General features: G+C 50.0%; 1 protein-coding gene and 1 long non-coding RNA gene across 2 annotated transcripts in view; one reads left to right on the top strand and one right to left on the bottom strand.

Annotated features, from left to right (window-relative positions):
* Positions 1-277: 277 nt before the first annotated feature.
* Positions 278-4,724, bottom strand: LOC144114674 (uncharacterized). The gene is made up of 2 exons (XR_013311081.1): positions 4,633-4,724; positions 278-4,231 (listed from the first exon to the last, which is right to left on the bottom strand). It is a non-coding gene; the product is annotated as an uncharacterized LOC144114674 (long non-coding RNA).
* A 1,044-nt stretch (positions 4,725-5,768) lies between these two features.
* The window catches only part of ftz-f1 (ftz transcription factor 1), a 303,218-nt gene continuing 290,465 nt past the window's right edge, over positions 5,769-18,521 (top strand). Inside the window, exon 1 of the mRNA XM_077648558.1 lies at positions 5,769-6,038. Coding sequence (XP_077504684.1) covers positions 5,927-6,038 — 112 coding nt within the window. The 5' untranslated portion in view covers positions 5,769-5,926. The remainder of the gene's footprint in view (positions 6,039-18,521) is intronic.

Genomic DNA, 18,521 nt, shown 5'->3' with positions numbered 1-18,521 from the left:
CTGTAACCATCACTTCAGAACTCCTGCGATGAAAGGCGAGTTGCACCAATTTATTTGACACCATGAAAGTACACATCTTGGCTAGCTGATGATGCTAAGACTGTCCCTGCCTTGTCGCTTCCACAAATGCATAATTTAAATTAATGTTCTGCACGTGCTAGCATCTGTAAAATGGTATAGTATGGTATGTAGGGGTTTAACACTCCAATGTTGCACACGGGTTCCATATTAATTTAGACCACCCGGGGTTCTTTAATGTGCACCGACATTGCACAGCACATGGTTGTTTTTGGTTTTCACCTGCATCCAAACACGGCCGGGACTCAGTCCTGTGACCTTATGCTCAACAGCAAAATGCCATAGCTGCTAAGCCACCTCGGGGGACCAACTAGCATCCATAAGAACAGTGTATCAGCATTATAGACAGGCTGTTATAGAAGATGCCAGATGTTAACATCACGTACTTGTTTACAAAAAAATAAAGACAACGCAGCATCTAGCCCACTAAACAGTTCTGCATGGCTCACCACATATTACTGCTGAAACACAGTGGGAACTCTTTTAACGCTTCATATCGGCCTTCACAAAGCCCTTGCAATACTCTTGACGTCAAGTGCTGTTTCCGTATGCCATTTTTAGCACCTACACTTCTCACAAAAAAACCTAGAGCTTCGCATTGTACTGCGACAGTGCAAAATGAAGACATGACTATGCATAGCAGCCTGCATAGCTCTTCATTTTGGCACAGTGAGGGCATACTAATGTCAGCGTGCAAGAAATTGCCTAGCAAGATACGGCAATAGTGAAGGCAAATAAACTTGCTGTATCAGATGACTAAGTTTGAGCAAACTTGTGCATGCAGCACTACACTACAATTTTGCAATGTTGGTTTATTACAATGCACTCAGAGCACATGGTATACTCCACTTTACATGTACTGTTGTTAGCTATATGAAAGGGAATGCATGAGCACAGAGCAGATAGCCCGGAACTCTACTTGATGCTGATATGCGGCGGCTTTCAGAAAGGAAGTGGAAAGGGAAGTGCAATCCTCCATTTGCAGAAGCATGCAAGACCATGGAACCCTTTCCATTACGTTGTGAAAACTGGCCCCCACACATTGCCACAAGCAGGGTCTGAGACTATCTGCCACCTGCTCATGCATTCCTTTCCATAAAGCCGATGACAGTACACAATCACTTCAATCCATCCACATCAATGCAGTCGTGCCTTGTTAATATGGACACTTTGGTTCTCGAGCAAAACTTTCAATAAAGCGAGTCATTCGTAATAACAAATCATGAAGAAAATAACAAAAAACATGCTGCGATTAAGGCCTGCTCACAAGCATACTGGTGTCCAGCAAAGTTGACTTGGACATGATTTTCGGAGCTACAGGGCCATTATCCTGGTTGCCACTGTGCTTAAAATAATGTAGTGCAGCTTTACATGAATAGTGGTCTATGCTTGAAGGCGTCTCGTGGCTAAATGACCTAACTATACTACGACTGTACACATGTTACGAACCGCTATTATCAGTACTCAGTCGGCTGACAACTGCTTAATGCAGCTTTCTACGTGGCACAAGCTGGAGAGAGAGTTTTCATCGCAGTCATTCATGCAATATGGAAAATAGTGAGGTGCGACGATTGGGCAACTTTGTACTGTAAAGCATGAAACCACCAAAGAAAAAGGCTATCACACAGCCATTCGCACTAATTCACTGCATTCCTCTGATGTCCTGCACTCAAAGTGCAGAAATCGAAACACCTGGTCAGGGCAGTAGATTTTGTTCTCATTACCCTCAATATTAACGAGACAAAAATACATGGGCCCTATTGGGCATTGTGCATTTTCCCCCAGTCCATTGTCTGGAGAGCGAGTTTCCATATTAACAAAGCATAAATGCAGTGAAAAAGTTTGGTCCCTATAACAACTGTCCATAATTCAAGTAGTCCATATTAACGGGGGTCTATTAACGAGGCACACCTGTACATTACTCAGATTTCATTGCAAACCTGGGTTATATGCCATCAAACTGCTCAGCTATAAAATATCTTTACAGGGGCACCAATGATGCAAATATCATCCTTAATAAACCATCACATTGCAAAGTAAGTAGTAATGCTATGGCATTCATGAAACCAAAGCCAAACACTCCCGACACGTGGAGTCTGGTGTAAGCTGCCATGCTGAGATATAACATTCTTCCTCAGCTACCACAATATGATACAGGATAGGGAGGCTCACAATATAAAACGGGACACGTGATCGCATGGCCACCATGTTTCGTGCAGCGCTGCCACAAACAGCTGTTCAGGATCAGAGGTAAAGGCACATGCGCAGTAAGCATGACTGGCTGCTCTTTCCGGGCATGAACCTGGTGCTGCCATTCTCGCCAGCTCAGCGGCAGCACTTCGAAAAGTGAGGCAGCCATGCATCCGCGTGCCCCTTCATAGTGCCCCTGTACAAGTAGGGCACATAAGGCTGAATGCAAATGTTATAATCCATCCAGTGCAATATAGCTAGCCAGAACACCTAATACCTCTGAAAAAGTGACGTCCCACATGATTTTTCACCTTGGACACCTCAAGCCAGTTAACAGGCAAACGATATTGGTGCAACCCGCCTTTACAAAAGCAACACTGTATAAAATTTTAACATTATTATTATTTTAACATTAATAAGTTCCAGCCACATTTGCAATTTGCTAAACATACACACACAATTTAACCATATATGTATGAAACTACAGACCCTCACATTTTTTAAAACTGTATATACAAATGCAGATATGCTGTCAGTGCGACAATGATTTCAGAACTGCAGATATAGCAGTGAAAGACAGACAGGCTTGGGTATGTAATCTAAGTTGCACGATAAAAGAGCAACTGCTATATGTACCAGAAGAATGGGCTGGGGAAACCAATGACAAATGCAAAAAACACTATAAATTACAATTATAGGTAAATGCAAAAGGCTCTCGACAGACATGACACCTTACTAACTTACGGTCAAGATGGGGGCAAGTGATAAGTGCAGAGTATCTTAACACACTTAAACTAGTGTATCTAAACAGAGTTTACAAAAAAACAACAATAGGCCATGCACCACTTCAAAAGCATTGCATTCACACAAGCATTCTAAAACCTTTGTTGACAAGACGGGAGCAGTGCACAAAGAGACAGGACATGGTAGCACAAGATTTACAGAAAATGACACACATCTCATTGCAACATCAGAAACACAGCACTTTCAAAACACACCATAAAAACTCTGCATACCAAAAGGTGCTTCCATTATTCACTGAATTCAGCTGTTTATCAGTGAGCAATATTTGTTACTTCCTTTAGTAATTATGAATGCACAAGTTTCCATAAATCTTAGCAAATTTCTGAGTCATCACTTTTCAGAGTACCTTACAACTGAGCAGTGACTGCACTAAAACAGATAAAAGCAGTGAACTTGCACCCCAACAGGTTTCATACAATTTCAAATGCGCCCAAAGTGGCCATGCACATAAGCATGACAATTTATTTCATCAAATACACTACACACACTTTGAAACAATGACAGAAGCATTTCTGCAAAATCAGATCCATAACTACTAAGGAACGGGTCAATACCTTTTCATCATAGAAACAAGTTCCAATAAATACAGGTAGCATCACCACTTAACGACTTGCAAGACAAGCAAGATTGGGAGAATTTAGGAAATTTCAGAGACACGCTACTTGCACAGCCACGCTGTAAACGCGAGCAACGACTGCAAAAAAAACAAAAAAACTCCAAACCGACACCATGTCACTGAACTACCTATGCCTCGAGTTATTACATGTAGCTTACAGATGCCGAAAGTACAAGCCCAGCGAAAACAGGCGAACCCACAACAAGTAGACAACAGGCACTGCTGGGCGTTTTACACCGCAGACTCAACACAGTAAAGAAAAATTTCCCTCGCCGTGACGTCGCAAAAAGCGCGCCCTTGCACTGCTCAGGCTTCACCGCAACGAAACTCGACTGCTTTGGACCGTTAGCTCGCACTGCCGACGGTACGCAATACACAGAACAGAAGCTATGTGTGAACGCGTCATTTGTCCGATGAGCCTTGACAGTTCTTCCAACTTGGCGGGCGCGAGGCTACTGTGGAGCAACAGGGGGATGCAATGGGGCAGCGCCTTTCTTGCACTCGTTCCGGGAGATGGTATTGGCCTTGAACGCAGGTGAAGACCTGCGCACACACAAAAAAAAAAATAATAATAATAGCGTTACATTGGAAGTATGGAAAGAACAGGTCTCCGACCGCAGACAGGCAACGGCAGCCTCCGAACGGCGACAGGCAGGAACGCTCCACAAACGTCAATGGTGCACCGATGAAAGCGGCGCAAGAGTAGAGTGGGTGCGAGAGAAATGTGCGCCCAATCCGCATAAGCATCACACCGCGCAGAAGTGCAGGACCTCATCACGAAAGATCTGAATTATAAATAGTTTAAGAAATCGATTCTAATCGCTAATTGCAGCTACCGCCCTAGTAGCTACGAACTCTTTTGTTGCACGAGACAAAGACAACGCCGCGACGGCTGAAATGACACTTCCAAGGCACCAAATGAACGTGTGCAAGCTTAAAATGACCTGCACTTTCAACATATCCTGCGTGATCAAACGACGAGAAGCAATAACTTATCAGGATTGCATTGTCCGCGATGTAACTCGCTGCACTGATCGAAGCTGAAATTCATTATTGAAATTTTGTTGCCAGACGACGTTAATGCAAACAAGGTCGTGCTTCTCATACTATAAGAATAAAAAGCCATCAAAAGAATCAAAAACATTTTTACAATAAACATTATTTTAATTTTGTGCACATGCATAAATATATAGGTGAATATATATTGTTCTTTTGCAGCAGTATTAACACTTTAAATGTTTGGCGAAATAAATGAAAACTGCAGCAACACTGAAAATTTTGTGGTATATTTTGTTTTGGTTAGATGGCGCTAGCTATCTTTTATGACAAACGGTGTACGTAACCATTGTGCGATTGCTGCGATGAGCAGGGAATCGGATGTCGGCATACTGTCCGCTGTCGCTATCACGTTCCCTTTCGTGAGCGCCCGTTCACTAGGCTAAGAGTGAACATACTCTGCAACTGTCGAAAGAGAGAGAAAAAAAGCGGGCGAATGCAGAATTTTATTTATTCTGCTACTGTTGAGATCTTGAGTTAAGATAGAGTTCATGTCATTAATATTAGCAGTAGTTATAGTTGCTGGGATAGCTGCGGCACATCTTCAGCTCGGCAGCTGTGTAAAGATACTGCGAAACTCAAAGCTGCTCGAAAACGCACGGTGACGCACAGAAAATTGACATGTACCGGTGCGTATGCCAGGCCGCCGCAGCAGTCGACCATTCATGAAAACGGATAATGTTAAAAAGGAACACTTGGATACTTCCCCATGAAAATTTAAACCTGGCTCTAACAGCAGCTGACACGGTTGACACAGCCGAACCGGTTGGGAGGAGGAGGTGGCTTTCATGCGAGCCGCGAAAACCGGAACCACGTGACTTCTGGTGCTGGCAGCTTAGTGCAACGCTTTTTCGCTTTTTTATATCGTTCTTTTTTGAAATTTATTGAGAATTCCAAACTAGCAAAGTCAAACTTAAAACCTAATGCCTGTCTTTTTCCACGTATGCTCGTTATTGTGTCATACCGAGGAAAGCGCCAGCAATCTCCCTAAGTGTGACCCAATTCCATTGCAGCAAGCTACCGCCTGCGCTAACCCAGTGCGACTGAAAGTGATGTTGCGTGTGTGTGTTGCTTTGGGGAGCTAGGCCTTGCCCTTGATCTCCAAACGAAGAGGAAAAGTGGCGCTCGTCGTATTGTCGGTGCAGTAACCGGGATTTTGTTGTGCAATCGGTTCGCCGGGCGATGTTGGTGGATGGATTGGCCGACACTTGTTCAGCCTCGACAATGAGCAGCGACAACAGCAACAGCTCGTCGAACGGCAACTCCGCGGCCGCACTGCCCGTCGTCTCGTCCGGTAGGTCTTGCCGATACCCTTGAATGTCGCGCTCGGTGGGCGCATCGGGGCTGCGCTGTGTGCCTCTCTGGAAAGAGAGCAGTGTCATCGCGCAATCGCACGCGCTTTAACACTTCGATACTGCTGGTCGCGTGCAGCGGCAGCCGAAGCACATGCGCGTTTAATGCGCAACACATTCGGAAACCGCGGCCGTCGCCGCCCAAGCGCCTGCGCTGGTCGGGCCGCGTCCGAAGTGTGTCAGTAAGCGCGACGCGTGCCGAAGGTGAAAGCGCTGACCGCGAACCAACGGCGTCCCGCAAACTGCCGCCTTTTGTTTCGAATGCAGTGAGAGCGAAGCGCGACCTTGGCACACATTTGCGGCTTCCATGCTTCCCGTCGGGAGCGGGCCGCTGAGCAACGGCGCCGTTTCTCGGACGCGCGCGCCGTTGCACTGCGGCCGGAGCGTGCCGCGAGCACGCGTTTTGATCCCCTCTCGCTCGCGATAAACGTGTCCAAAGTTGCGATCGCAAGCATTTGTGGTTGTTTTCGCTGCACAAGGCAGCTTCGGAAGCGAAATAAGACCATTTCCCGATTGCCCGTTTTCCGGCTCATGTCACGCTGCGCTAAGGAGGCGTGCGCGGGGCATTCAGCTGTTGGAGACGGTCTTTTTTTTTTTACTGCTTTGTTTACTCTTTTTTTTTTTTTGCTCTCGGCTTCGGCCTTTCCGTTGCTCTGCACCCGGATATCTCATTTCGCGCTGCTGCATTTCCTTCTCATCTTTGTCGTTATTTTATTTTAGGGGTTTGGTCGGCGGGCTCAATTTTCCCATGCGTGCCTTCGGAGGTTTATAAGCGTAGCTTCTGCAAACGGCGCGTTCTGCGCTCCCCGTCTGGCTTGCCGACTCTGTTTCCAACGGCGGTGTCTTGCTTCGCCTGAGAATTCGAAGCACGAGCACCGCGAACGTCTAATGAGATGGAAATTTCCGGCGAGCGGCAGACGGCTTGTGATGCAATGCGGCGGCGCAGGCGTTGGTTCGAACTGGTTGACTCCTGCATTCTTGAGCGCCCACAGAAGGCGACTGCTACGCTAGCGGCTCTTACCCATGTGACCGAGTGCCCGCGAACATGCCTATCGCTTTTTGCGTAATCGCGGGCTTTCTCCCGCCGCCGTATCTGTCTGGGTTCCCTCGCGTTGCCGGTCAGCTGGCGAGGTGCGCTTATCGTTCGACCGCTGCTCGTAGCCGCCTGGAGTTCCAGGAAGTTCGGAGAAGCGTGTACTCTTTTAGCTGTGTTCGATACCAGAGATTTTGCGTTTAAAAGCAAACGTTTTGGTTTGACGTGTACGCATGATGCCCTTGCTTGTGCGGCGCAACAACTTTGTGTCGAACTTCCTGTGATCGTGGACATTATGGCTTTATTTTTTGCTTCATCCGCCTTGGGTATTTTTCTCAACGTCTCGCACACAGGTAGCTCCTCATAATCTGCTTTGACCTTTACCACATACGGCGACAGCACCTGCCTGGTTCAGGGTAGCGAAGAAAGGACAATCGATAGTGGCCTTCGCGATACACGATGGTACTCTCTTGGGGGCTGAATGGCGCTGCGTGGCGTTTTCTTAGGATCGGATTCTTGGGGAATCCTAGAATTAGTGCTTCATCGTTGACTGTGTAAATATGTGCAACGAATTAGTCTCAATTCCCAAGTATTCGGTACTGTGCCTTTGAAAGCTACTTGCACAAACTGGTCTAGTCTTGAGCTCCTCCGCCCCATATTTAGTTACATGCGAAAACGTCTCTCAAAGAAAAGTCCGCCTAGGATGCGTCGGAATCTTCCGTGATGAAGTTGTAAATTTATTGGAGCCGTTTTGCAGTTGTTACACTTTGCAGAAGTTGTATCCTGTGTTCCGTGAAATGAAGCGGTAGTTGATTCGGACTCCGAGGTTGTACTGATCCGGAGTTCCCGGGTTCGAACCCGACCGCGGCGGCTGCGTTTTTATGGAGGAAAAACGCTAAGGCGCCCGTGTGCTGTGCGATGCCAGTGCACGTTAAAGATCCCCAGGTTGTCTAAATTATTCCGGAGCCCTCCACTACGGCACCTCTTCCTTTCTCCTTTCACTCCCTCCTTCATCCCTTCCCTTACGGCGCGGTTCAGGTGTCCAACGATATATGAGACAGATACTGCGCCATTTCCTTTCCCCCAAAACCAATTATATATATATACTCCGAGGTTGCACCATGTTCTCAAGAGTAACCCGCTACTCGCATAGCTACCGCCGGTGCCAGGGACGAAGTGCGAGTGCTCATATTGTGTGTGAACAGCGCGGTTAACGCTATGCTGAAGCCTCTCTCGAAAGAACTGCCCTTACAGCGAACATAGTGTGTGTTCTTTCTGCAGCCTGATAACCTTTTTGAAGCGGCGTAACGAAAGTGAAAGAAATAAGAAAAGGTGACTACTGATTTATTTTTTATTCCAGAGATGTGAGTGAATCTTGCTGCACATTCTCAGCAAAGGTCGGGTTCCCAGGTTTGTGACTGTCTGTGCCAGATAACCGCAGTGTAGCGGTGCGAGTCTGCCGTAGCCTGGCGCGAATGCCGCCAGCCTAGACACTTGCGTAGAGCCGGTCCGTTTTCTGCATGAATGCCTTCCCGCGAAGCCGTCTGTATCTCCTCTCTGAACACGGAAATAAGAGCATAATAACGCTCCACGTGCGCAGAGTTATGTCAAGTGAGGCGCTGGACCTTTTTCGTCCCGGACAGGGTACCACCACCCGCTGAGCCTTTCTCCCGACAGCAAGTCGCCTTGGCCGCGCTTCCTCGCGAGCCGCATCGACGACACGAGCAGAGCCTCGCTTATGTAAGGCAGGAAGAACTCCTCGCTCCTCCTGCGTCGCTTGCTTCCGCGTGGCGCGGCCAACGTGTTTTTCCTTCTTGCTGGCGTAAAGAAAAAAAAGCGAGGACAAGGAAGGAAGGCGTCGGCCACGAAATATCCGCTGAAAGAGAAAGGCGCGGTGTGAACGCGCGCGCCCGCATGCTTAATCGCGCCTCTTTTTGTCTCGTGCGTCTTGCCGTTGCTGTCCTTGAAACGAACTCGGCACTGCCCCGGCGCGGTGGCTCAGTGGTTAGGGCGCTCGACTACTGATTCCGGAGTTCCCGGGTTCGAACCCGACCGCGGCGGCTGCGTTTTTATGGAGGAAAAACGCTAAGGCGCCCGTGTGCTGTGCGATGTCAGTGCACGTTAAAGATCCCCAGGTGGTCGAAATTATTCCGGGGCCCTCCACTACGGCACCTCATTCTTCCTTTCTTCTTTCAGTCCCTCCTTTATCCCTTCCCTTACGGCGCGGTTCAGGTGTCCAACGATATATGAGACAGATACTGCGTCATTTCCTTTTCCCCCAAAAAACCAATTATACCAATTATTCTGCGCGCTGTTCGCTGAAACCGTGGCGGAGCAGGGCAGCTGGCCAATCGCTTTGCGGCGTGCCGTGCGATTTCTCAGTTTTTAGGGCGTCTCGAAGCAGCCTTGGTGTTCGATGGCCGAACGGCGGTAGCGTTGTGGAGCACCTTGCGTCACATGACACGTAGGTACGCGTCACACACAGTGCAGCCGACCTCTCACGTGCGGTGACGTGAGCAGAGCTCTACGCTGGTCTTCCCACTGTTGGGTAACTGCGGCGGAAGAACGGCGATCGGAGCTTTTTTGCGCGAAGGGGAGGGTAGGGGGCTGGGGTAGTATACCATACATTTCGCATGTCCGCGGGCACACTTGCACGTCCTGAGGGCTACGCGTCCCGCACAGTGTCTGGCAAAATCCCAGATGCTTCCCAAGCGGAGACTTGACTAGGCTGCAGCAGACCGGGCGTGTTGAATGCATCGGCTGGGGGTACTGCCAGCTATTTGGCTATGCAGCACTTTAGCCACGTGAATTTTCTACAGGGTCCACACACACACACACACACACACACACACACACACACACACACACACACACACACACACACACACACACACACACACACACACACACACACACACACACACACACACACACACACACACACACACACACACACACACACACACACACACACACACACACACACACACACACACACACACACACACAGGGATCACCGCCATCGTTTATTAACCCTTAAAGGCGCCAAACATGGGGTATTACATAAGACAATTACACAAAGGAGCAGGAGCCGATAATGCTTGAAGTGCCGGGACAGTTGCTTGTGTTCCGAAAAACTGTCCAGCCGATTTCCGTTGCGCAAGGGTGGGGATGAGCCTGCTGCCTCCGCGGCTGGCCTGCGAGCGGGACGCGTGTGCGCAGCGGGCACTCGAGGGGGGCTTCGAGGAGGAAGCGGGGGTCGAGTGCAAAGGAAGCAGCGGTGTTCCACCTTGCGCCGCCGTCCCGTAAATGGACCGGGCCCCCGCGGGATGGACGAGCGGGCGGCAAGTGCACAAGGGGAAGTCCCGCCGGCAACTCGTTTTACTACCTCCCCCCCCCCCCCTCCCAACACACGCGCACCACCTTTCTTTCTACATTTTCTCTTGTTTCATATTTTTTTTTTTTTGCGGTCCCCGCCGCGCGCCTGGCCCCGTCTGTGCTGCAACAATGCCACCCCGTCATCCATTCTGGACTTTCTCTGCGGTCTACTCGAAGGAAGTGCCCACAAAAGGAAAGAAAGAACGGGGGGGGGGGGGGGGGGGGGTGAAGTCCGGTAGGGGAAGTCCAGTTTGAGTGAAGTGCTCCCTTGTGTCTGTTAACTGCTCTTGACTGTGAAAGCAGTGAGATGTGGGCATATTTTTGCCATGTAGCGCGGGCTGTTGATCGAAACAGCAGATGTGGGTGTATGATTACTGCGTGCTTGAGGTAAATAGTAGAAGATAGTGAATATGGAGTAGCGGGAAGCGCCTATCAAGAGGTAGGCTTTTTTTTTCTAATACCTCAGCCTAACTTGCTTATCCTACTTCAGCGACGTTGGTGCGCGCCACATTGCCCATCGATAAACGGGCTCTTTTGTGGAGTCTTACTTGAGCTCCACAAAACGCGTCTTGAAACTAGTGGTGTGCTATGAAATAGAACACAGGTCCTGTTTTTTTGGCAATGGCAGTACACGAATGCCCTTCCGCATGTGAACGCTGGCGCACCGAGACGATGCGCGTTTGTTTCAGACGCTGCTCTCTGGCTGCTTTAAGAATATACATGGCTCACGTTGTTTGCTATTTTTACCACATTCTGGATGTCCTGTATTGCTGACTGTCTTTACGCTCTGCACTATACTGGTGCAGCAAGTTTCTGACTCTCTTCGATCGCATTTCTTAGAGCCCGTGCGGCAACTTGATTCATTGGTTGTTGCGCACTGGAGTAAGCCTGCGAATTACGAACGCCGTTGTGGAGGGCCCTCGATTTTCAGTTTCGGCCACCTGGGACTTTTTCGACCCTTGGAATAAAAAATTGACGCACAGAGTTTTGGGTGTTTGGGAAGTGGATAATTTACAAAATGGGAAAAAAGCGACCTGAGAATTTTTTTTATGCATCTTTTTTCGCGTGATTCTAAAAGGAATCAGTGGGACCTGGTGGATGTGAAATACGTATTAGGATGAGTTCAGTGAAAAGAAGAAAAAAATGTTTGCCCACGAAAATCGATAGACCAGTGCCAGTCTTTGTAGATGTATAGAGGTACGCGCCGCACTTCTCACTTCGTCGACACGAGAAGCGCGGCCCGTACCCATAACACGATACATAGCTTGCGCCTCTGCTTTTTATCATAGTGTGTGGGCCAGTGCGCTGTCATGTCCAAGCGCCGGTTCTGCTGGGAGGCGGTGTGCGGGGTGACCTTTTTTTTTTTGTTCCCAGTTCAAATACCTTGAGGAGAGGGCCTTGGCAGTTTGCATTCGGAAGTGACAGTATCCAGCTTTCTGCATGAAGCAAAATTTATAAAATGAAATTCCGGAACATTGAGTCACTGCAGAATAGTTTGCAGTATTAGTATGGCAAAGGTGCGTGCGTGTGTGTGTGTGTGTGTGCGTCTGTCTGTGTGTGCGCGCGCGCGTGCGTGCCTGCGCGCGGGCTCATTGCGTTCGCTTTCTACTTGTTTTTGTCGGGTTCTTGCGATGATTGCTTCATCTGATGAATCGACGTAGATGTGTGAGACTTACGACGCAATGTGGGAAGTCAGTGGGCTCCTGGAATGAGGGCCCGCCCAACTAAGCTCGATTTATTCTATTCATTAACCCCCCCCCCCCCCCCCCCCCTCCTCTCTCGCCGAGATTTCCAGACTTCCTTTACGCTTTTAAAGTCGTGCGCTTTGAACGTAATCGTGTGCCTTGGGGGAAAGAACGTTTCTTCTTGCATGCAGAGAGGCATTAAAGGTCGATATTTAGGCAACATAAGGGATATCAGGAACTCAAACGCAGGCGCAGGGCACATTCTACGTCAGGGCCTTCGCCTCCCAGTGATTCCATGTGGAATCATTGATACCTGCGAACCCTTCTAGCCCCGGTAAGTGAGTTTTTGCAGAATACTTCAGCTTCAAGGAATCGCGTGAGTCCTGCTATATTCCACCTCCACATGATCAGAGAAGAAACGCCGTTCATTTTCTTGCACACATTCAAATAGAGGCAGCGGTATACGTCGGTGGCGGCAGCAGAGTGTTTTTATATGCCGTTCGTACGTAGGAGCTTTTATATGCCGTCCATACGTATTTGTCTGTGAGGCGAAAAGTTGCTAATATATGCAGTTAAATAGCTAAATGCTGGACTCGCCATAAAAACAATTTCTTCACTGACAAGTGTGCTGTCCTTTAAATTTGGTGTCCACATGGAATGGCTGGGCCGGAAAGGGTTAAAATGGCTTCGCTTGAGCCAGTGAAGAAGGGCGAAAAGAATGGACGGAATCGATAGCGGCCCTGGCGTCGGTGTCCGCGCCAGCAGCCACTATCTGGGCGCGGCCTCCCGACGCCTTGCTTGCTGCGCGCTACAGGTGTGCCGACTTGGGACGCCGCTAAGCTCCGTTCCTCGGCACGGCACGGGTAGTTAAGATTATTTGCGGGCGTGGTGTATGTACGTCAGGACGAGCGAGGCCCCCTTTTAAGCGTAACCAAGAGGCTGTTGGTTCCTTCGCCCGAATGAAGAGGCGGAGTTTGACGGGACGAGGGAAGGCTGCAAGGCCTCATGCAACCCTCCCCCCTTCCCCAGCCACTGCACGAGCGCTCTCGGTGAAAAGCTCACGCTGCTGCTGCCAATCGGCGTACGGCGGCTCGCGTGTCCTTCCGTGTGTCTCTTTTTTCGCGCTGCGGCGGCGGCGGCTGGCTCGTGTTGCCCGTCGTTTGTGTCGGCTGTGCGCGTCCCACAACGGCTCGAGCGGCGGCTGGCCTCTGTCGCCGCGCCTGCGTGTAGCACCTATGTGCCGCTGGGTGGTATACGCGCGCGACCGCCTTTGTGCTACTTGAAAGCGACTGAACAAAGGGTGGGAGGGGGGTCGATAACTGTCCGATAGCGCGTTATCTCCTGGCGTGCGTGTGCCTTGTGGGCGCCCCACTCTGCTTGTGTGCACTTGAGCGTGCTTCCGATAAGCGGGGGTGGCTGAGCCGCCGTGTCGGTGCGACCGTTTCGCGAGGCGGCGCATTTGGGAGAGCCGCGAGTGCTAGCGCCTCATCTGACGAATGCGAAGGGAGACCCGAAACGGGCGACCGGTGTCGCGCTTCGAGTCGGCCCACCGACTTCCAGTCGTGGGGGCCGTGCCGTTCGCCCAGGGACCGCACTCTCCTATATGATCGCCGTGTTTTCAGAGAACTCTCCGCGCGCGTGCGCTTTGCATGAACGTTTTGCAGCGAAGTGACGGGTTCTTGGCACCGTCAGATCGGCGAAGGGGATAAGCTGCTGACGCTGATGAAATAATGTGAATTGACTCTCTTTATTAACGTAGAGCGATATGAAACATTATCGACGCTGTATTGAGAACAAATGATTAGGAAGTTTGCGGGGGGATAAGATGGCCAAAGCTGGCACAGGACTAGATTAATTGACTTGGTATAGGAGAGGCCTTTCCCTGCAGTGGACGTAGTTGTGGTGGGGATGGTGATTACGAATGGGTAAAACAGCGAAACAGTCATTCATACCATGGGGCGTGCAGCATCTCCAAGGCCATTGGCAACATCAGGTTCATGGCTGTTTCATCTCCTTTCGCTCTCAAAATCCTCCATTCCCCGCTTAAAAAAAAAAAAAACGTTCTGCTGCATTTGAAGACCCCACCCCCCCTTTTTTTTTATCAATCAAAAAGCAGTTTGTCAGAACTAATCACTTATCTCAGATTCGATCTTAACGATGTAAGGGTATGCATGCAATTCTGGTGCTGAAAAGAATAATAATAATAAAAAACTACGAGGCTCAGGTGTGTATGGGCGGTGATTCAACTGCACATTCGTTTCAAGATCGCTCTTAGCACCGCCGTTATCGCATCGAGGAAAGATAAGGAGTCGTGCGCGGTACGCACTCAGGATGCCTCCATGGGCCACCCACAAGGGAAACATGAACGGGAAAAGAGGTTTGAACAAACCCATTCCCGCGGAGCCTGGACCGATTCGAACTCGCGTAGCTTGCGCTGTTTCGAGGTATGATTGGGTGCGCGATGCAGCGATCAATGCGGTCGACGGCAGCGGTCCCGGGCGGAGTGAAAGCCATGGCCTTCACGTGGAGCGGCCACTCGGTGCCTCCTGCCCCGCACGGAGCGCTTTATTGCTGCACTCATTGAGCAGTCGGGGATCATACCTTCCGAATGTACACAGAGGTGTTTAACAACGAGAGAGATACAGGTGAGGGGGAGCCAGCAGGTTAAATGCCCAGCAGAAGAGTGGTGGTCTGGATCATTTGGTACTCGGTCTTGGACAAGTAAACCAGACAAAAAAGTTCCAGTCGCAGTGTGTGCCTCGTCTCTCCTGTGTCCTTAGTCGTTTAACTGGTTCATTTGTCCCCGTTAAATGTCCAGTTGGCCGCACTACGCATGGCGAAGGAACGGTTTGGTTGGTTTATGGGGGTTTAACGTCCCAAGGCGACTCAGGATATGAGGGGCACCATAGTGGAGGGCTCCGGAAATTTTGACCACCTGGGATTCTTTAACGTGCACTGACATCGCACAGCGCACGGGCCTCTAGAATTTCGCCTCCATCGAAATTCGACCGCCGCGGCCGGGATCGAACCCGCGTCTTTCGGGCCGGCAGCCGAGCGCCCTAACCACTCAGCCACCGCGGCGGCAGGCGAAGGAACGGAGAAGGAAAGTTGAGTTCGTTGTGGAAATAGAACGTGCCCATGGTGAGACTGGTCAGATGCGAAACTGCGCACAAATATGCAGACAGGGGGAGAACAGACGCGGGACAAGCGCAGTCCTCTGTCCGGTTCGCTAAATATACCGGGTGTTTCGGGGAAGGTGATCACCAATTTTTTTAAAAATGGGGTTTTTGAGGTAAAGAGAAGCTTTCCCCGGCGTATAGTAATAGCAGTGTTGGCGGACGTCGAAAGACACGCGAATCAAGTTCAATAAATTGCCGAAATACATGCGCTTTCGAAAAGCATACAGGCAAAGCAACCTCTCCACAGCGCGTAACTAGTCGGAAGTAGCCAAATTTTGTCGAGCCGCAGCGCAATGGTAATCGTCACGGTTTTCGAAATTCTAAAAGCTTATATGGCTATTATTAACGGCCGTCTTCGAATCTCTCATTGCCTTTAGGAGCCTATAGGTATAACAGCTGAAATGTTAATTATTAGAATTTAGTTAATAATTTTACTTGTGAACATGATTCGCGTGCTTTTTGTTGTTTTTTGACGTCCGCCAACACTGGTAATTACGATGCCACAAAAAGCTTCTCTTTACCTCAAAAACCCTATTTTTAAAAATCAGCGATCACCTTCTTGTGGCGCCCCGACGATATTCCTCCTTCAGTTTTCTTCATAAATAAGCTGTACCGTACTGCTCGAAACGTCCCCGTCGTAAGGCGATGCAGACAGCCATATTGCGCTGGAGGATTTGTTTCGTACTTTTCGTATGGCGCATTCCAATCGGCCATCCGGAGCGGTTCTCCGAATCCGCGAAGGATCGAGCCACACATCCGTCTCGGTCCAATCAGAACTCAGGATCTGAATCCAGACCCTCCATTGAAACGCGCTCTTCGGTTTCGCGGAGCTAGGAAACCTGCTCCGGGCCGCTGGTTGGAATACGCCATTAGTTGAGGCTCAGAAGTTGCCCCAACCTGTACCGCTGAGATGTGTCGCAGGGACGCGTTTACTGTACTAGGTGAATACTAAAGATGCTCTTGAGCCGCCGCGGTGGTTGAGTGGTTTATGGCGCTCGTCTGCTGACACGAAAGACGCGGGTTCGATCCCGGCCGCGGCGGAAGAATTTCGGTGCAGGCGAAATTCTAGAGGCCCGTGTACTGTGCGATGTCAGTGCACGTTAAAGAACCCCAGGTGGTCGAAATTTCCGGAGCCCTCCACCACGGCGTCCCTCATAGCATGAGTCGCTTTGGGACGTTAAACCCCCATAAACGAAAACCAAACTAAAGATGCTCTTCACGGCGTGCCGCCTTGCGCCCCCCTCTTCTCTTTGGAAGGCTGAAGAGTGCAGCGGCCCCCCAGGTGTTTCGCTTACCGTGGCCGCCCTTCCGCGGCTATCTGGCCGTGCAGCGCGCCGGTGATAAGCGGCTGACCCGTCTGTGGGGCAGCGCGATTCGGTGCCGTCCACCCCCGGAAACGACCGCCCATCCTCGTTTGCACCCTGCTTATCGCGCCTGCCCCTGTCGAAGCGTTGTGCTGCCGCCTTCCCAGCCGTGTTTTTTTTTTTTAAAGCTTCTTTATCTCGCCCCTTTATCGTATAGTATGTTGGAACCGTTTTGATCTGGTTACGCCACCCATTGTTTTCGTGCCGAGTGTCATTCCCGGCCTTTGGACAGTGTTCCTCTCCGATGTCTGCAGTATAGCGCCGAGCCGCGGGGCTTGTCTCACGTCACCGGTGTCGTTCGCATGTTCACTTTCAGTGCGCAGTGGGAGTTCTGAATTTTTAAATCCCGTGGACTGAAACAGAAAATAAAGCCCGTCCATTCGTGGTGCTCATATCATTACGTTGAATACTCTGCGTAGCATGTTCCCCCCTTTATGTGATGCCTCCCTTCGCGGTCTGAAAGGAGCCATTGGAGTATTGGGGCCAGAAGGGAGTCGTCTTGCATGAAAGAATGGTGAATACGAAAAAAAAAGGGGGGGGGGGGGGGCACGCTAGCTGATTTCAGTAGTACAAGCCCTGATCAAAAGCTAACGGAACTAACAAAAAAAGACGTTCTTTATTCGCTGCCTCGCCGAGGAAAATAAAAAGCCAACAATTGCCGCACAGGCAAGCGCCCTTGCTGGTTTGGAAACAGAGGGAAAGCGGCACACTCGATCTGTTAGTCGGCGTATTTTTTTATTTTTATTTTTCACTCTTTCTGCCGCGCCGAGCCCAGCCGCCCAGCGTGCGCTGCCGCGCTACTCGTCCGCATGACGCGACGCGTATGCGTCACGGCAACCAGACGCCGGCGCGTATCGTCGTTCGGTTATTGTGTATCTCCGCGACCGTGTGTATACATTGTACGGTGTCGTGCTCCAGTTTCCGCGCATCTTGTCGAAGGAGGAATGTCTCTGGAATGGCAGTGCGGCGGATTCATCCTTTTCATCCGGGGGCATAGGCCGCGCTGGAATTGAGCGCTAGTTTTGTTTTAAACCTCTCTCTCCCCCGCCGCAGTATACCAGGTGTCGAAGGCGGCGGTAACAAAAACACAAAAAGCCGCGATAGTTGAGCTCTTGCAAAGAAGGCCCGGGTTCGAACCCGACCGCGGCGGCTGCGTTTTTATGGAGGAAAAACGCTAAGGCGCCCGTGTGCTGTGCGATGTCAGTGCACGTTAAAGATCCCCAGGTGGTCGAAATTATTCCGGAGCCCTCCACTACGGCACCTAATTCTTCCTTTCTTCTTTCACTCCCTCCTTTATCCCTTCCCATAGGGCGCGGTTCAGGTGTCCAACGATATATGAGACAGATACTGCGCCATTTCCTTTCCACCAAAAACCAATTATTATTATTATTATTATTATTATTATTATTATTATTATTATTATTATTATTATTATTATTATTATTATTATTATTATTATTATAAGAAGGCTTTTCCTGCGGCGCAGCGGTGCAGGAACACATGTGTACTGGGATTTGTTAGAAAGTGAAACAAGTGTCTACCAGCATTGGTGACAGCCTGTGGCCACCCTTCCCTCCCCCCTCCCCTCTTTGCCTGCCTGCATTCCAGCGCCTTGTTATCATGACTGCGGCCCCACCGTTTCGATGGAATTGCAGTTCATAAAAAGCCCGCGTGCTGCGGGTTGCCAGTGCCCGTTAAAGAACGCTATAGGTGGTCGAAGTGAATCCGGAGTCGTGCGGCGTCACTCATAACCCACGTGGAGCTTCGAGCCGTTATAAACCCCGCA

The sequence above is a fragment of the Amblyomma americanum genome, chromosome 1 (genome assembly GCF_052857255.1).
Source record: "Amblyomma americanum isolate KBUSLIRL-KWMA chromosome 1, ASM5285725v1, whole genome shotgun sequence".
Taxonomy (NCBI): Eukaryota; Metazoa; Arthropoda; class Arachnida; order Ixodida; family Ixodidae; genus Amblyomma; species Amblyomma americanum.
The sequence above is the reverse complement of the archived record's forward strand: the minus strand, read 5'-3'. Positions and strand labels throughout refer to the sequence as shown.